This window comes from Marmota flaviventris, chromosome 6 (genome assembly GCF_047511675.1).
Source record: "Marmota flaviventris isolate mMarFla1 chromosome 6, mMarFla1.hap1, whole genome shotgun sequence".
Taxonomy (NCBI): Eukaryota; Metazoa; Chordata; class Mammalia; order Rodentia; family Sciuridae; genus Marmota; species Marmota flaviventris.
Genome location: NC_092503.1, coordinates 47,679,468 through 47,699,460, shown reverse-complemented (window position 1 = coordinate 47,699,460; position 19,993 = coordinate 47,679,468). Strand labels below are relative to the sequence as shown.

The following is a 19,993-nucleotide window of genomic DNA, read 5'->3' as shown; positions in this document are numbered from 1 at the left end:
GATGTGATTCTGCAATCTGTATATGGGGCAAAAATGGGAGCTCATAACCCACTTGAATCAAAGTGTGAAATATGATATATCAAGAACTATGTAATGTTTTGAACAGCCAACAATAAAAAATTAAAGAAAAAAAAAGATTATACTCATCTTCTGTGCCACAGACCTGAAGGACTTTCCATGATGCTGCAGCTGCCTCAGGGACCCTCTCTGGTCCTTTGGGTCTACCTCAATAGCCTTCAAAGAGACAACTGATAGATGAGGAATAAACAATTTTCTTATGATCTTTTAATATCTCCAAATGTGGAATTTCAGAGGTCATTTTTATCATTTAAACACACTGATTTTTTTTTAGATATTTATCATATCCAATCCCCTCATGTTTAAAGGGTGGGAGGAAAGGAGAGAGGTGTGTTGCCCAGGATTAGCCACACTAGTCAGGATTAGCTGATGCCACTGGAAACACAATTGGGATTGGATCATCAGGCTCCTCAAGTCCTAGTTGACCTCTATCACTACCAGACCCAAGTTTTAATTCATGGAGCCCTGCTAATTATAACTTTTACTTGTACTCTGAGTTCTCTGCAGTACTAATTTCTGGGCTGTGTTCAAGGCTGCTCTTGTGTACTGATGGTCTGGCAAAGATTACTGTCTATTTAACAATGCGGTTCATTTTGAATTTTAAATATGTTCTGACCACAGACAAAATATTCTTTGGAAGATTTTTAGGGGATTAAAAATGATAGTAAAAATTCAAAGTAAATAAACTTTGGAGTTAGAAAGTGTTCTTCAAAGAACATTATTTACCATTCATTTTTAGAGATTTCCTGACTGGTTGTCATTAGTACATGAAAAAAATGAAGGGGTTTTGTTAATTCTAGCTAAGTGAATAAAAATTAAATGCTATTTTTAAATGATTCTGAATTGGCATACAAATCAATAACTTGTTTTGGTGGTTACAATTCAAGAGTAGCTTCAGGAAGTTAAAGCTATATGATAATATATAAGAAATATGAAATCCATAATTTCTTGAAAATATGGAAAAGTGTTACAAGTGGAACTATTTCTCTGGAGAATGCAATATACAGTACCTAGAAACTGTCTCTCTGTAATGAACTCTATGCTCTATCAAATCATCCATTGTCCTACTAAAAAGAGATAATACACTGTTTCTATAGGTGGTGCCTTTTTTCTCCTATTAATGAAATGAATAGACTCCTTGAGGATGGATTGTGTAATATATAGAATTAATCGCAGAAAGTTATCTGTATATGAAATACTATGAATGTGAGGTTGAAAATATGAAAAAGAAAATCCACATGCTCTGCATTTTAAATTTCTGGTTGATTTATAAGCCTTTCAAAGCTCATGCTATAAAGCAATTCAAAATTTCTGAAGCCGTATGTGTTTCACTAATATTCACTCCTCAACTAGCCACTCTGTCACATTTTGCACATTATTCTTCATTTTTTCCGTCTATATTTTTTCTCGTCTAGCTTTTTCAGAAATGTTATTCCTATTTCTGTCACTTTGTCACCTTTTAGTCTGTCTTGCAAGAATGAAACATCAGCAGACAAATGAACCTAGAAAAAAAGAAGAAAAAAATAGGCCTGTTCAATTATAAAAAAGATCTCTAAATTTTTCTCAATCTATTTTTTCAGCTTTCTTTACTTTCTGTATGGAAATATAAAAAAGAACATGTTCTAGGTTTGAAGAGCCCTGACTGTCCTCCAGAGACAGTTTGGTCACATATCACCTCTGTGGTGTGAATCAGCTGAGACAGGAGTAGGCCACGCCTGGCCCAGCTTGGATGGCTAGGATGCCCAAATGCATGGGACATGCCCAGCTATGTTCACAGAGCAGGGCTGAACTATGGATTCATCTCACATAGAACTCAAATTCCCTACTCAAATATAGCCCTGACTCGATGTGCTTGGCCAAGCAGAACTTCCAAGGATAAATGGATTCTTAAAGGATTCCTTTCAAACTGATTTACCATAAATCACTCTGTCATTAGCAAAACAACATGATCACTTATACTAATAACATTTAGCAATCACTTATGGCTTTGAGAGCTTTGAAAAAAATATCAACTAAATAAATTATACATATAAAATTAAAGATATTGAAATTATAGACATGAATATTTGATGTTCAGGACTTTTTTTTTTCCTTTCTAAAGCATTTCCCATTTTCTAGGCGCTGAAGAGAGCCTCAGGAATTACTTCTCTATTCATTAAATTGTATTCAAAATAAAAGCAGCCTGATATTGCTGACCCACCCTCAATAGAGTATTTGTCCAGAGTTATTTTAAGTCATTGGGATAAATAAGTGAAAGTACCTAGTAAAAGAACACAATAAGTGAAAAATGCCTGGGTCTAGCAGACAATTGATTAATATTTATTGAAACTTATCTGATCAAATCTCTCACTAAGAATGCCTAAGCTTATCAGACTGGATTTTTCAACCACAGACCTCCATAAATAATCTGGCTTACAGAGTATATGGACCTTGTGGTGCCGACCAGGTAACAGAAGAATGTAGATTGCACTTTCAAATACAAAAGCTAAATTTACCTTCTAGGTTTTTTTCCCCCATAAGATTTTTCATGCCTTTGTCAAATTTTAACATAAAATCAACTAAAATAAGGAGACTATGTTGAAGCTCTTTGGGTATTTGGGGTCATAATGATGTCTGATATTTATCTCTCTTTCAGCATAATAATTAACTGTCATCCATGAAAGCTGAAAACTTCTTTATCTTACTTTGATTTAGTTTTGTGGTTTCTTCCTTTGCCTGTAAACTCCCAGAACTTTCCTTCTCCCTTTCCTGGTATCATTGCTATTGATGATACAGGATAAGCCTAAAAGAACACACTATTTCTATTATTTTATGCTTTTGGATCACCTCTTACTTTATCCTTTCCATAATTATCAAAAATAATTAAAAATTGCATGCATGGCTCATGGGTCAACACATGTCTAGTCTTTGATCACTACCTGGCCCCACCATTCTTAATAGAGAAGCTTTTGGAAAAGTTGTTGACTGATCCCTCTTCCTAAGCTCTCATTGACTTATCAGTCTATAACAGATTGTCTTCTTCTCCCTACACTTTTCCAAAACAGCTTTTACCAAGGCCTCTCTGATCTTTCATTTAATGGTGTGACTCTTTTTTCAGGTCTTGTTTTACTTAACCTCTGTGATGAACTTGATCTTGTTCACTTCTCTCTTTTCTGGAAGATACTTCTCCCCTTGTCTTTGTTACTCTGTTTTTCCTGTTATTTTCCTACCTCTGGTTACTCCTTTACATCCTTTGGGTCCTTGTGTTCTCTATGTAATTTACTCATTATATTTTGCTATTTCCTAGAGTTATTTTGTGGCTCCCTTTTCTTCTTGCTCCACAGCCCTCCCTGGGCATCATTTGCCAGTTTCCATACCTCTTATGGGCCACATCTCTCTGTAAGCCCCAGACACACATAAACAACTTCTTCCCGAATGTCCTCACTGTATGTTAGCCACCTCAATCCCAGCATGATCAAAACTGATCTCCTCACTTTGTATCTTCCAACCTCAAAAGTACTCCTCCTGGTTTTGCTTTCTTTTCAATCTTCCCTGCAGGTTATCCTGAAATCTAAAAGCCATTCTTAAATCATTTTTCTTAATCTTGTCCCTTTCAGCCAATTGACAACCTCATCTTACCTGTCCTACCTTCATAATATTGTTCTCTTGGGTCTTCTCATTTACATCACCACTGGCAGGATTTCTCCAGGTTTACTTAATGGTATCATCATCATCCGCTTCCTGTTCATCTCCCTCCCCCCAAGTATTCCCTCTTGTGCATGCTCTGTGGTTGACAAGGGAATGAAATTCCTAAAACAAAAATTTCAAAGTATCTTTTCCTTGTTTGTAAACCTATGCTGGCTCTCTGATACTTTCCACGTAAAGGTTTGAATTCCTTTCTTTTATCCGGCTTCTTATGACAATCTCTGTCTGACTCCTCATGTCAGTCATACAGAGATAACTCCTTGTTCTTTGAAAGAAACAATCTCTTGAGCCTCTGCACATTTTGATTCTTTGCCTGGAATATTATTTTCCCCTGCTCTCCTTACCCAGAAGCTTCACTTGGCTCCAATTTTGTCTTCAAAAGCTGGCTCAGAAGTCCAGAAAGTTTCTCCTGCCCCATATTCTCCTATAGCCCTTTATCACACTTCTATACACTTACAACTTTTCTACTGTACAGAAAAAAATTTAAGGGCAGCATTGGTATCTTATTCCTATTTGCATGTTCAGTGCCTGACACTTAATAGATGCTACTAGGTGTCTCAGTTAAACCAATGAAAAATTCAAATTCAGGTGTGGCAATCAGCCTCCAAAATGGCCGGCAAGGATCCCCACCTCCTGGTACTTATGCCCTCAGGTGGTATCCTCCCATGTTGCACCATGGGTGGTGGGTGGCTACACATGCTGCCGTGTTGTGATTAGATCTACAGAGATGTCTAATGTGACAAGTGCCTTCAGGAAGCCCAGAGCCAATGGCCAGTAAGGCCCTGAGGCTATCTGAGAGAGCTTGGGAATAGAATTTCCAGTTTCAGCTAAGTCTTCAGGGGCTGTAGCCCTGGCCAACAGCTTGAATGCATTGTGTTAAGCTGTGAAGAATTTGGAGCCACAACAACCCCAGCTCAGCTGCTTCCAGGTTTCTGATGCTTAGAAACTGTGTGAGATTATAAGGTGTGTTATTTTAAGTTGCTATAGCTATATTTTGAGGCAATTTGTTACACAGCACTAGATAACTAATACACCTGGCAACATGAAGTATGTGCTTTACCATTTCCAGGGCACCTCGGATAACCCCACAGAGTAAATTGCAGTAGCACAAAGAAGATCGCCCAGCAGGGAGCTCTTCCACAAACTCCGCCAGAGGATTCTTGTCTAGAATCAGGGAAAACTCATTTCTGCTTGCATTGTTACAGGTGACACTTGGTGTAATTCCCAAGTACATCTTGAAAGCGACCTAATAAAGAGAAAAATAAATTATTGCCACTTGGTCTAGAACAGATATGTATTAGGACAACCAAATACCTGATTATAGGTGTTATAGCACAAGGGTTAAGCATAGGACATTTGGGTTCAACTTAGTTTTGCAATTTTTGACTCTATGCCATGTGAAAATGTAAAATCCTTTTGTTTTATGGAACATCCTAAGGGACAAGTTTCCGTGAAAATTACATAGCTTTATTTTCAATAATGTTTTTTAAAAATATGTATATCCTCTAGGAGGGTAAGAAACTAAAATATTATTCATTGTAAACATATTAACATGGTATTTGGCACACTGATCATAGAAAATGATAGGATCCTGAATTAGAAGGTATCTAGGACATATCTGCCACAATAGGAAGGTCATGGTCAGAGCAACAGATGCCGAGGGCAGATTAAAGCCAAGGTGTATTTGGGGTTGGAGAGGAAATTATATTACTGTAGATAACAAGTCTCTGAGAAGGAGAAAGGGATAGTGGTGGGATGAGAAAAACATAAATGAGTGACAATGTTATTCTCAAAAATTGTTTATATGTTACTGTATAACCAATGTGATTCTGTAACCTGTACACCCAGAAAAATGAGAAATTATACCCCATTGGATTCAAATGTATGATATGTCAAGATCATTGTACTGTCGTGTAACTAATAAAAACAAACAAATAAATAAATAAATAAAATTGTTTCATAGGACATGAAGAATTTTATAATATAAAAATGGAAGAGATTTTAGAGACTATTTCTTTAAACCCCTAGTTTCACAAATGAGTATACTGGAGAGAAGTAAAATGACACACTAAGACCTCAGTATAACTTAATTGTTTGGTTTCTAGTCCAAGGCAATTTCTTTTCACAAAACACATAGGCCTGGGTTCTAAAGTTTATTAATGGAAATTTATTAGTTCGATGTGTTGTCATTTTTCAAATGACTTGATTTAATTTAAATATTAAATATATAAGCTAAATATTCCAAATCCCTTGATTTGATTTTTAAATCAAGAGCAGTATACAGGATAGAAATACAAATTATTTTCTTAAATTATTTCTAATTTGAAGTACTAAGAAGTTTATTCATTCATTCAATAGGTACTTACTGAGCACAGCCAGTCTAGCACAGTGCCTGGCACACAGTGGGAGTTCAATAGCCATTTTCAAAATAAATTATTGGATGAGCATCTGATCTAAGTTTGACACCATATTTAGAACTGGAATATAGGAGTATAAGTGAGTTTTTGTCAGGCAGATGAGGTGGGATGGGGACAGGGGCCACTCTATTATACTCTAGGTAGCAGGAATATGTCCTGGCATGAGGTATCATGATGAGGTTCAAGGGAGGTCCGTATCTCTCAATCTGTGGGCAGTGGGATCCCTAAAGATGTGAAAAAGCTATGCAGCATTGGATTTCTGTTTTAGAGGGATCTCTTTCACATCAGTATGTAGGATGGATTTAGGGTTATGGGTGGGATGGGCATAAAGTCAAAAGGAGAGATACTAATCTAGAGGTTACCATGATGACTTAGGAAAGAAGTGATGATCAGCTAGGTTCAATGGCACATGCCTGTAATCCTAGCAGCTCAGGAGGCTGAGGCAGGAGGATTGAAGTTCAAAGAAAGCCTCAGCAAAAACAAGGCACCAAGCAACTCAATGAGACCCTGTCTCCAAATAAAATATAAAATAGGACTGGGGATGTGTCTCAGTGGTTGAGTGCCCCTGACTTCGATAACAAATACCCCCTCCCCCCAAAAGAAGTAATGATGAAGACCCCTCTTGTTTTGTTTTTTCTTTAAAACTCAAACTCTCCCCAAGCTTTTCCATATAGGTTAAATATTCCAAATCCTAAGATATGGCTCAAGTCTCTAAACTGTGCAGTTTTAAGAAGACATAAAATGAATTCCTGTCTTCCAAATCTTAAGCCATATAGTAAGAGGAAAAAAAGAAAAAGAAGGAAGAAAGAAAGAAAGAGAGAGACAGACAGACCATGGTGAAATTCTGTGTTTGGACATTGGATTTGGCTCCCCATCAAATGGCAGAAACCCATTTCTGCTAGTGTTGATTCATCCTGTTGGAAAGTTTCTAGACTATTGTACATCTTAGCCAGAACTTCCTTCTGATTTTCAATCTAAGCCACATGGAAATAATATTAAAAGGAAGCTTGTGCACTTTGAATTATATTCTAAATCCCTCTGTTTAGGCTGCCCTTCCATGGCCCAATATCCACCAGTAGGAGGCATTATCTGAACACTGTTGGGAAATATGCATTCCTAGGGAATGACATTGTTTCCTTATCTGGCTGAATTCGGCCTGAGAAGGAGGACTGTTGTTTCTAATGAAGAAAGAGCTCCACCCTCGGCCACTGCCACAGCTGCGGAGTCAATAGCAAGGGCAAAGCATTTTCCCTCTTTGTGTACCAACATGGATGCTTTTCAGAGCATGTTAAAATTCTTTCTTAACCAGAAAACTGCTATTGGCTACAGCTTCATGGCTTTACTGACCTTGGGAGGTGAGCGTCTCTTTTCACTTGTGGCTTTTAAGTGCCCCTGCAGCTCTGAGAATACGGTCTATGGGTTGGTTTTCCTTTTTGCTCCTGCCTGGGTGTTACTGATCCTAGGATTCTTTGTGAACAACAAAGCATGGAAACTCTTCACAGGTTGCTGTGTGAACCCCAGGAAAATCTTCCCTAGGGGTCACAGCTACCGCTTCTTCTATGTCCTGGGCCAGATCACTCTGAGTTCATTGGTGGCTCCAGTGATGTGGCTCTCTGTGGCTTTGCTTAATGGAACTTTTTATGAATGTGCCATGAGTGGGACGAAAAGTTCAAGACTCCTGGGACTGATTTGCCAGGGCAAGCCCAAGGAGTGCTGGGAAGAACTATACAAAGTGTCTTGTGACAAAACTAGCATGCTACCCGTGGAGAATGAAGAAGTGAAACTGTCCCTTCAAGCCCAGTCTCAGGTAAGAACAAACTCGCCTGTTTCTCCCCGCATGAGCTTGAAGTATTCTCTGTCCTCCTTTCAGCCAGGGTGGAGTCTGAGTTCTGCCAGAATATTTTGAAACTAAATGGAAATTGGAACATGATGCAGCAGTAAGACAATCTCAGGAAAAGCTTTTTAGAAGTTGGATGGCTCAGTAAAATCGCTGATTGGATTATATCTTTTCCATTTCCAAAAAGAAAATATCCTCTGGGTTATGTATATGTAAATGCTTAAGTACTTTAAAGCAATCTCTCTGGGATGACTTTGTAAATAATGCATAACACCAAATCACAAACTGAGTGTTAATGGCAGAATAGTAATTAAAAATTACTAACTCCTATCAAATATTCATTCTCTGCTTTCTTGAAACATAAGCACAGCTTATCCATCTATTAAAATACAGCTGAACCAAATGAGCTACTACTTTTTAAAGTTGTATGCAATATAATTAGTGTAGGGATTCACTTGAGTGGTTCTGGTGATTGCTATTTCCATGTAAAGATATTGTCAAGATTGAGAAGAATTTTCTATACAACGTAGGACTCTGAAGTCTTAAATAGTGAAAACTGACCATATTCTCAATGGAGATTATGTCTTTTACTCTTTGTGTCATACAGCTAAAAAAGTTCTTGCATTTCTTTAGAAGCTCAAGATGTGAAATTTTGTTTTATTTAGTGGAAGAAAATTGTAGCTTCACCTAATTGATGCAGGGAAGTAGCTACCATCTGTCCAGGTATATGAACATAAATCCAGATGTACAGCCCTTCCCTGGCTTTAGGAAAAGAATGTGAGTAGTAGGAAATGCATTCCCCAAACCAAAATAAACAGTAGACAAAAAGATTTATCTACTGTCTACAATTTGGCAGGAATACTGTTTGTTTCAGAATAAATGTACTGAAAAGAGTATGATTTTGCTTTTTTGACAAAGATTTGCCTTTACAACACAAACAGCAAACTCTGTTCTTAAAATCATATTTTCCAAAGCTGGTTGGCAGTAAAGTTATACTTTCTTTATAAACTGATAAGCCAAAAAAATACCTCAAACAAAATCTTTTGTTTAGAACATAAAGTACATCTTAGATAAAACATGTCAGGCTCCCAAATGTCTTCCATCTTTTGTTGAAGGAAGGTATTAATTACGAATGTTATGGCAGAATGAATGATTTATGGTTTATGTCCTCAGGCACCAGGCTCCATTCAGTCAGTGCCAGGTCCAAACACTTATCACTGTGTAAGCTTTTCTTCTCTAAACACAGGCACAAGGAAATCATGCACATCCTGTCATAGCTGAGACTGGGCACAATGACATGTTGACTTTTCAGCAGAATGAGAAAGACCTGGGGCTGATTCCTATGGGAAGATGCCCCAGAGATGTGGACACAGGGAGTTGTGGCAATAGCAGGTGCTGACCATGAGGTTCAGATAGGCAAAAGGCAACATACAGTTCAGACCAATAATTGGGCATGTGGGTGGGAGTGGGAAAAGTACATTCATCCCTGGGTGGGGCAGAGCAACAAGAAATCCAGCTGGATGACTCTATTATTAAGGACAGTCAACTGGAGTAGTGGAATGGATCAAGACTTGGAGTTAACTGGCTTTGGGTTTGAATCCTGATGCTCCCACTCATGAGCTATGTGACATAGAACTTGTGTTTCAACTTCTCTGAGCACCAGTTTTTTCATAATGGGGGATAATAACAACTACATTGGACTGTAGTTGGAAGGTCTAGCACAAAGCTTCTAGAACACATAGGTTTTCAAGTTCTTGAGAAAACTGCCAGGGTTTGGGGAAGAAGACTTATGCAACACAGGACAATAATAAGGGCTGGGGTGGAAGCATCTACCACACTGTAGTTGGAAATGTGGATAATGTGAATTGAGGAGAAGGACAAAAATATTCAGTGCTCAGCACTCAGGTGAGAGCAGGTCAATGCTAAGGTCAAGCCTAAGAAAGATGAGGATCTGAAGCTGATCATACAGTTTCTGAGCTAGAATTAGCTCAGAAGCCTAAGTTGTAAGGAAAGAGGAAGTTAGAGGAAAGAAGTAGGAAGCCACAAGTCCACAAATGACTGAAGTAAATATGAGGACTTTCACATGATGGTTGTTTTACCTCATTAATCATAAGTATAGAAAGATATTATCAGTTCAGTAACACTTTTCTATAAATGTATATACATTCGAAAAATAGCATGTGATAATACCTAATGTACTTGTGTGTCCGACATCTTTTCACTGAATCCCCCCAAATACCCTCTGAGATGGGTAACCCCCATTTTACAGTTGAGGAAACCAAGGCACAGGGAACATCCATAGCAAGGGGAATGCTAGGGTTTAAAACCAAATAGGCCAATGCAGAGCTGGAGTTCATGCAGAGGCTGAGACCCTTTACAGTAATCCCTCATCTGAGAGTGAGAGGTTGGGAACCACTGAAATGGAATTTATTGTGGTTCTGTTTTGCTCTAAATGGGTTCATTTGCAGATTTTTATTCTATTTTCATATGAGCCCATCTGTTAAGGGATACTAAGGGTCATTTGAATTAAATGTTGAGATGATTTCAAAGAGATCTATTAGTTGTTAATTAAATATAAAATTAATTTCAATTATGGAAAACAATTTGAACAACAAAAATATTTAGGCTTTACATTGAGATATGTAGACTTGCTTTAAAAACTAGAAATATAGTGGGACCCTTCTTATCAGAGAGGATATGAATTTTGTTTTTCTAATTACCAAAATTCAGACGAATTATTCTCAAAATTTGGAATGACCCCAATTTTTTTTTCTTGGCACTTAGAGAGGCTTTAAAGTGTCCTTCTTATGTCTGTCTTCCATTTACCACAGGCAGTAAGTAATGACTTTTCTTCCAGAGTGTCTGCTGCTCTTTGCAAACAATGTCACATGGTAAAATTGGCCTCTACCATGTATACAACACACATTTATCAATGCTTAAGACACCTGACTAATGAACTGGTCATTGTTCAAATGATCACAATTACTGATGCATAGAATTTTTCCTTCTAATAGCTAATATTTGGGGGGAACTTGATTTATCCAATTCTGGGATAAACCATACTTTTTATTCTTTTCCATTTGCTGGCTTTTTGGTTATTTCTTTGCATGGCAACGATGTTGGGTAGGAGAACAGATATTAGGTAAACTCTAACTTCATGTTGACTGTTTAAAAAGTGTTTAAAATTAAGATGAATGATTTGAAATGAGGTATGGTAATGACTTACCAACTTAGCTATATGCTCCCCCTGGTTAATTTAGCCGTACACCATCCCAGCTCCCTGAGAATGGATTTTACTTATACATATCCTCCATATTTTTTTCTTCCTAAGATTCTAGGATGGTGCCTGATTTGTTCAGCATCTTTCTTCTCTCTGCTCACCACTTGTTATGCACGCTGCCGATCTCAAGTTAGCTATCTGCAGCTGAGTTTTTGGAAGACGTATACGGAAAAGGAGAAGGAGCAGTTGGAAAATACATTTGTGGACTATGCCACCAAGCTAAGTGAGAGGAACCTGAAATGCTTTTTTGAAAACAAGAGGCCGAGTGACTTTCCCTTGCCCACCTTTGCTGCTTGGGAAGCTGCTTCAGAGCTGCATTCTTTCCACCAAAACCAGCAACATTACAGCACTCTCCACAAGGTGGTGGATGATGGTCTGGAACCCTGCCCCCAGGATGATGAGACCACAATGGTCCTCGTGGGTACTGCATAAACTCTGTAGCTCATCCACCATCACTGGCTCCGAATGCCCAGTGGTACGTTCATTCAGAAAGCTTCCAGCTATATACACAACCATCTTGTGTCTCTGCATTTTTTCACAGCTACCTTCTTTGCAAGACAATAACACAAAGAGAAACTGCTTTGAAACTCAGATGAAGACAGTGTCAGGATGTGCTCAAATTGGGGCTAAGTGGTGATACACACTTTTGCATTGGTGGAGGGTTGGGCTTATTAGGACCAAACATTGTTCTAAGTTCTAAGATTTTATGACTTAGTAGACAGATTCATGCAAGAGGATCTGCCACTCTTTGTAAATATTGGTCATGGTATCTGGGACTGAATTGGTGGCTTGTGCCAAAGCAAAGTACTCTTCAGTATAGACTGCTTTACACAGTGGGATCTGTGGTGTGGTCAGCAGGAGCCCCTGTTCCGTAAATCCATCCCACTGCTGTTCAAGATGTATGAGATTCTACCATTAGGAATTCTTTACCTCAGAATTTAAAGTCTTTAGTTCTCAAAAATGATTAATCGAAAGAATGTGATATTGAAAATTCAGAGTTTTCCGCAAGTTTTTACTGTATACTGAAAGTATGCTCTTGTGTATACTGAAAGTATGCTCTTGGAGCAGGGGCCCTAAGCACTCTCTGCCTTTACAGACCAATTTCTATACTCAAAAATATTGATATTATGTATTAGAACACTTTGCTCAACCTAAAAGTTGTTTTATTTCTTTCTGATTTTAAAATTAAAAACACTTTCATGTTGGGCATGGTGGTGCATGTCTATAATCCCAGTGGTTTGGGAGACTGAGACAGGAGGATCACGAGTTCAAAGCCAGCTTCACCCAAAGTGAGGCACTAAGCAACTCAATGAGACCCTGTCTCTAAACAAAATACAAAATAGCATTGGATATGTGGCTCAGTGGTCGAGAGCCCCTGAGTTCAATCCCTGGTACCCCCCAAAAGAAAATAAAAAAACAAACACTTTCATGTACTTCTACAAGTATTGTGGGGCCCTGGGCATGGTGTCTACTATTCTGTGAGTATGTCTTAGTTCATTTGAAATATTGTAACAAAATGCCATAGACTGGGTGGCTTTTAGAAAAATGGAAATTTATTTCTTTCAGTTCTAGAGGCTGGGATTTCTGAGATCAGAGTGCCAGGATCATGGTCAGGTTCTGGTGAGGGCCCTGTTCCAGACTGCAGACTGCTGACTTCTCACTGTGCCCTCACAAGCGGAAAGGGCAAATGTGCTCCCTCCAGCAGCTTTTATAAGGGCACAAATCTCGTAGCTGAAGGTTCTGCTCTCATGATCTAGTTACCTACCAAAGGCCCCACTTCCTAATGTCATCACCATGGGGATTAGGATTTTGACATATGAATTTTGGAGTGATACAAGAATTCAGACCATAGCAGGACAAATTGGCCCTGACTAGAGGTCTGGGGCCACTGTCCGAAGTAGTACTGGTATAAAATTGTTTTGCACTTTTACATTCATTAGAAACAATTCAAATTTAGCCAGTTATGGTGGCGCACACCTGTAATGCCAAGAGCTAGGGAGGCTAAGGAAGAAAGATCACAAGTTCAAAGTCAACCTTAGCAAGTTAGAGAGGCCTTAAGCAACTTATTGAAACCTTATCTCAAAATTTAAAAAAATAAAAAATTTTTTAAAAGGGCTGGGGATGTGCCTCAGTGGTAAAGCACCTCTGGGTTCAATCCCTGGTATCAGAAAAAAAATTCAAATTTGAATTTTACTATATAATATATATATAGTTAGTGTGTGCATGTGTATGTGTATGTGTATGTATGTAAATTCTCTGAGTAGAATTGAGCTTAAGGAAAAGGAACCATATTTTGCACTGTGACTCATCCCTTGTGTCACTGGCTGTCTACATCACTGAGTTTGAGAAGGCTAGATATTAGCTCCTTATTACCATGAAACATCCTGACTAACTGAGGGGAGAACCCTGCAAATGGAAGACCCAGAACATGTCTATGATATTGTGATTTATGATAAGAAATGTACATTTTGTCTTCAGGCCCGTTTCTGGCACAGAGTTTCCAAAACCCTTATGCTCTCCAGGATGTGTTTTCTTGTATAGTAATGAAATGACTCTTGGCTCCTGGAGGACCTCATGCTGGAGTAGAGGGTGGATATTGGCAGAAGAACCAACCATTATTAGTGGGTTGAAACTACCCTTATACCTCTAGGAAGTAAAGAGGTACTGAAAGGATGAATTTATTACCAACAGTCACTAATTTAATCAATCATGCTTATATAATGAAGCCTTCATAAATCACCCCTAAAGGACAAAGCTTCTGGGTTGGCTGGCAGACTAGAGGAAGCGTGCCCAGAGAGATGGAAGCTCCTTACCCCTCCCACCCACACCTTGCTCTGTGCATCACTTTTATCTGGGTGTTCCTGAGTTGTATCCTTTTTGTAAAAATAGTCACTCTAGCAAGCCAATGACTAGCAAGCAAATGAACCTGAGAAAGAGATTTGTAGCCATGTCAGACCAAAGCTGTGGGTAGATTGGGGGGCTACTGCTTGTGATTGGCATCTAGAGTTGGGGAGAATTACTGTGGGAATGAGCCCTTAACCTGTTGGGGGGTCTGAACTTAACTCCAGTTAGTGTCAGAAATGAACTGAATTATAGAAAAGCAGTTGGTGTTGGGAAATTGGTCAGTGTGGGAGAAAAAAATATTTTTTAGTTGTTGATGAATTTTTATTTTTTATTTATTTATATGTGGTGCTGAGGATCGAACCCAGTGCCTCACACATGCTAGGCAAGCGCTCTACCACTGAGCCACAACCCCAGCCCCAAAACCCACACTCTTGATGGTCAGAATGGAGAAGGAAAAATAAGTTTTTTTTTTTCTGTATGCAATATGCTTTGGATTTTGGAGGTGCAGTAGCAATTGTGTGTGTGTGTGTGTGTGTGTGTGTGTGTGTGTGTGATAGAGAGAGAGAGAGAGAGAGAGAGAGAGAGAGAGAGAGAGAGATTAGGGATGAAAGATGGCAGAGGTTTTGGAATGAAGAGAGATAAAACTCAGCAAATACAAATGTTCCTCCATATCCCTTCTCGATTTGGACTTGTCTGCCCTTAATTGTCTGCTTAGCTGGGAGAAGGCAGGTGGAACTGGTCTATGTCTCTTGTGGAAGCAACAGTTGTACAGAAGTAGCTTACTTATAGGACGTTAAAGATTGAGGAGTCAACTTGGAACATATTTCTGTCATCCTCAACCCAGAGGCTTTCTGAGGTCAGAAAGCTCCTGTTCATGACAATGGTTGCCCTGTTCAAGAATAGCCAAACTGACTAGTAACAAGCCAGCAGCCTGGGGTACTCTTCGCGGCAGCTTAATAAGTAGCAGAGGAGCTCATCCTCCTACCGTGGAACAAGTCACCCCACAATGAGTCAGGTTCTCATCTTGATTCCCAGTCCTAATTCCTTTAGAACAGTAATTTGCTCAGGGGGGAAATAAGTCCAAGGAAACTTATCTGTCCTATGAACAGCCTTGAAGGGAATGGGTGGAGACAGAGAGAGCAATTTGTTATCTGTTCTTGGGTGTTCAGAGGGAACCAGTATCCACAGATGGGCAGATAAACTGGTTTTGGTAGGGGAGACTTTTTAGAAGTGTAGACAGTTTGTTGTCTTAAGTTGGGTTCTTTAGAAGCAGTGCCTATCAGAAGAAGCTGTGTGTAAGTGATTTATTAAATCACCTATTAGCAGGAGAGACACAAGAAAGAAGGTGGTTTCAAGTGAAGCCTCATGCCAAATAATCCCATAGGGAATTCTGGGCCACCAGCCTTGGCTTGACCTCAAAATGGGCTCAGGATTTTCAGCTGTGGCTAAGCATTGTTCCAGGGCAGGCGGTAGCATTCCCCAGACAATTCTAGGCAAAGAGCCACCAGTGGCCCAGGGGTGACCCTCCAGAAAGGGGTTCACTTCAGTGACTGAGGGATAAGCACCATGCTATTAAATACATGGAGAGTGTACCAGAAGGTTCCCACTGATGTGTGCTATGACAGTCTCCTTCAGGCCTAGAACTGAAGCATATGAAAGACATCCTGGACAAGAGCCCTCAAGCTGAGGCTGACTCCATTTTAAAACTTCTAATTTCTCTTGAAGCCAAAGAGCAACAAATGTGGGTGCCTTGCACTCTCTTGCTATTATTGTTTGAGTACATAACAGAAAAGAATTAGAGAGTACTCTGAAAGGAATATGTATAAGAAAGAAATCATTGATATATAACACCTACTTTTCCTAATTTATTCCATGAATAAGTTGTGTACAGGTATATATGATTCCTTTTTTTTTCTGTGAAGTTCATATTTTATTCAGACTTTACTCATAAACTTAGTAATTTTAGATACTATTATCATAAACATATCCAATGACAAATGGAAAAAAGGCATTTGGTAAAGATTTTTTTAAAAAATAAGGCTTGACAGACAAATCATTACATAATTCTATATAATGTACTTATACCTTTAAGTAACACATTGCAAAATACATATGTGTCCAATATATATATATGTTTAAAATGAAAATATACATATGGTTTTCTACTCGGGACCTTTGAAGTGTTATACATTTAACATATATACCACTGAAATGTATATATTTAACATGAAAATTTTAAATACAGTATCATATTTCAAGGCCTGGTGATCCACTGATTTCCTATAAGAACTGGTTAAGACTCCAGAAGTCACTAGGTAGCATAGAATTTCTACCTGTTTTCACATGGCATATTTCAGGGATTTCAACTACTAATTTGTGTTATTAGTAGTTGAAATTAGTAGATAGGAATTAGTAGTTTCTATTGTTATAACACATACCTGAGATAAATCAATGTATAAAAGGATAAAATTTATTTTGGCTTATAGTTTTAGAAGTTCCTATCCATGAATTGTGCTTTGGGCCTGTGGCAAGGCAGCACAACATGGGGAAATATATGGCAGAGCAAAATCACTTACCTCATGAGCAGGAAACAAAAGAGAGGAAGAAGAAGGGATGGGGTCCCACCATCCCCTTCCAGGTCATGCCTCCAATAACTTAAAGACCTCCCACTATGCCCTACCTCTTCCAACCACCACCTCACCCTAAGTTTCTAGATATTTGGAATAGCTAAGCTCAATCTATGCTTCTACCATATAAGTGAGGTCAACTTTCCATTTATTTATTTTTATTTTCTTAGATAAAAATTATAATTGATAAAGAAGTAATTTTGAGTAATGGAAAGTTCACAAAAAATTTAGAATACTATTATGGTAGTAGTAAAGATGGGTTGGTAAGAAGTTGTTACAGCTTATTTCTTGGTCTCTTTCAGTGCTCAATAATCTGGTAAATTCCAGCCACTAGGAAAGAGTCCAATTACCTGGAGCCCATGTCAATGTGAAGATGCCTAAGCTAGTCACATGGAAAAAGAGAGAAAGAAAGACAGAAAGAGATAAAGAGATCTTAACAGCCCCCATTGTTCCAGTCATTCTAGCTTAGGTGTCAGGCATACAAATAAAGAGACCATTGTGGAAATTCTAACCCCAGCTTAAATGACATGGAGAAGAAGCAGGGAGTCTAACCAACAGCTGGAATAAAAGGCTCCAGATCTAAGGCCCTAGTCAAACCATTCCAGCATTCCTCAGAGATTTAAGCTATCACAACTGAAGCTGCAGGTTTTGTAGAGCAATCTCCACTATGTTCTCTACAAACCTCTGACCCAGAAAATCATGCACTTTAATAAATGTGCATTATGTTAAGACACCAAATTTGGGGGCAATATGAAGCAACTTAGATAAACCAGACACAAACAAAAATCAGAATTTATAAAAAGAAAATAGAGGCAAATTATATTTATAAACAGATTTATACAAAGATTTTCTCTATGCATAGACTTTTCCTTAATATTTTCTTCTCCTTTAGGTTCCATTTAGCAGTATTTAGCAGTATGGCATGATTAGTAAATGCTGAATAGGTACCTCTCCAAAATAGCTCCACCAAAGCCTGAGATGCACTTTTAATTATTTCTGGCTAAATTCTGTTTGAAAGGAACACTGCTGTGGGTTAAATTCCATTTAAAGTAAACATATCATTGGGAGGGGTAACCCATTAAGTTATTATTTGTCATTAATATCTGGGACAAAAAAGGAGTGGAGGAGATGAGAGGATAGGTTGGCCTTGAGTAAGCTGGAAACAGTTTGGTCTCTAAGTGTTGTACCTCAGAATGTTGTCTTCAGACCATCAGCATCAGCAGCATCAACCTGAATGATCTTGCTAGAAATGCAAAATCCCAGACCTGCTGGATCAAGTTCATAGTTTAACAAGATCTTAGCTGATGTGTCTGCAAGAGTAGAAGAGTTGTTCTTAAACTTAGCACATATCAACATCATCTGGAGGACTTATTAAAATGCAGATTGCTGAACTCCACCTCCAAAATGTCTGATTCAGTAGATTTGTAGTGAAGCAAAAGAATCTGCCTTTTTAGCAAGTTCTCAGGTGATGCTGCTGCTGTTGGTTCAGTGACCACATCATGAGGATGATGACTCTAGTGCACAGAGCAGGCCATTCTGGGAAGGGAAGGCTAGAAGAAATTTAGAATTTGGGCTCTGCCCCAGGTCTACTGGGGCAGACATCTTTGTTATGCTATATCAACCTGTCCAAGAAATTGAGGTGCTTTTTGGTTTGTTCAAGGATACTTTTTGTCTTTTAGGAATATTTTAATGTTTATCATACATAAGTTCTGCATTTTTCTTGTAAACATTCTTTATAGGTATTCTTCATTGCTATTGTAAATAATTTCTTTTTTCCATCATATCTTCTAAGTGATTGTTAGCTCAGTACACTGAAAAGCCTTGTTTTTTGTGTATCAACTTTATGCAACAACACTGCTGGTCCTTTTATTGTTTGTAGAGATTTTCAGAATTAGAAAAGTAACATTTTGTAACACCTAATAACATAATGGATCTAGATAACAAAATAAATTCTTATCTATGAGATAAAAGCAAGAAGGGGTGAGGCCTTGTGCAACTTGAAGACACTCATCTATATTAGCATCCCTAAACATGGCAACCAGGTATTATGTGCCTTGTGATGCAAGACTAGAGTACACAGCACCACCTGCCGAATATTGTTTCCAAAAAAATTAAACCTGAAGCTAATCTAGGTTTTAGACGTAACTATTAGCTTGCAGGAAATATGAGCAGCAGAAAGAAAGGTAATTAATACCCTCAGGAAGACCAGATAGATCTAGACATAGAACATGCTATTTTACAGGTGCTATAGTTTGAATTTGAAATGTACCCCAAAGGCCCATGTGCTGAAGACCTGATCACCAGCCTGTGACACTATTGAGAGGTGGGGGCCTAGTGGAAGAAAGTCAGATCATTGAGGGGAGTGCCATTGAAGGGGATATTGAGAATCCAGTCCCTTTCTTGATCTCTTTGCTGCCATGAGGTGAGCAGCTTTGCTTTACCACATATTCTCTCCGTGATATTCTGCTTCAGCCCAGGCCCAAAGTGACAAAGCCAAGCAACCATTGATTGAAACCTCTGAAACCATGAGCCAAAGTGAACCTTTCCTCCTTGTAAGTTGTTTATCTCAAGTATTTTGTCATGGTGACAGAAAGCTAACCAATACAGTAGGTGATTTTTTTCCCCTACAGATTGATGGCATTAAAAAGAATATATAAGATATAGAGACTTGACCAAATGCAATATGTAGACTTTATTTGTGTCCTATTTCAAACAACCAACTGTGAAAATAACAAAAAAATAAAATAATAAAAAATAACAAAAAAATAATAATAAAAAACAAAACCGTGATAATTTTGTGATATTTTATAAAATATGAATATTATATGGGTATTAGATGATTTTATAGAATTATTAATTTTGTTATAGGTTATAATGACATGCTGGCTTATGTTTTAAATGTTAAGTTCCTATTAATAAGAGTTGCATATTAAATGTTTATATATAAATTGCCATGATGTTTAGAATTTTACTTAAAATACCCTAGTTTAAAAAAGGAGGGAGTTGAAAGATGAAACAAATTAGCAAATATTGATACTTTTGAAGATGGATGAGAAATACAAAAAAAAAGCATTTTTTTATATTTGTTTGTGTTTGAGAATTTTCCTAATAGTTACTTTGAGGGATTTATTACTGTTTCAATTTTTATAAATAACATTAATGTTCAAAAAGGCTAATGGAGTGAAGCCATCATTAAATTACAGAATGTAAATCTGGTCCCAAAGTT

At 38.1% G+C, this 19,993-nt stretch overlaps 2 protein-coding genes across 14 annotated transcripts in view; one reads left to right on the top strand and one right to left on the bottom strand.

Annotated features, from left to right (window-relative positions):
- Positions 1-254: 254 nt before the first annotated feature.
- Positions 255-19,993, bottom strand: part of Trappc3l (trafficking protein particle complex subunit 3L) — a 74,899-nt gene continuing 55,160 nt past the window's right edge. For all 13 annotated transcript variants that reach the window (XM_071613097.1, XM_071613087.1, XM_071613090.1 and 10 more), the window contains 2 exons: positions 4,823-5,008; positions 255-1,580 (listed from right to left, as the gene is read on the bottom strand). In XM_071613097.1, coding sequence (XP_071469198.1) covers positions 1,461-1,580; positions 4,823-5,008 — 306 coding nt within the window. In that variant the 3' untranslated portion in view covers positions 255-1,460. The remainder of the gene's footprint in view (positions 1,581-4,822; positions 5,009-19,993) is intronic.
- Positions 7,384-12,233, top strand: Calhm5 (calcium homeostasis modulator family member 5). The gene is made up of 2 exons (XM_027928243.2): positions 7,384-7,986; positions 11,348-12,233. The coding sequence occupies exons 1-2, from the start codon at positions 7,447-7,449 to the stop codon at positions 11,726-11,728; spliced, it is 921 nt and encodes a 306-aa protein (XP_027784044.2). The 5' UTR covers positions 7,384-7,446; the 3' UTR covers positions 11,729-12,233.

Bases quoted from the DNA above. Each gene is read 5' to 3' on its own strand.
- Calhm5 (XM_027928243.2), top strand. From the start codon at position 7,447: ATGGATGCTTTTCAGAGCATGTTAAAATTCTTTCTTAACCAGAAAACT. The intron at 7,987-11,347 runs GTAAGAACAAAC...TTTCTTCCTAAG, and splicing joins CCCTTCAAGCCCAGTCTCAG to ATTCTAGGATGGTGCCTGAT.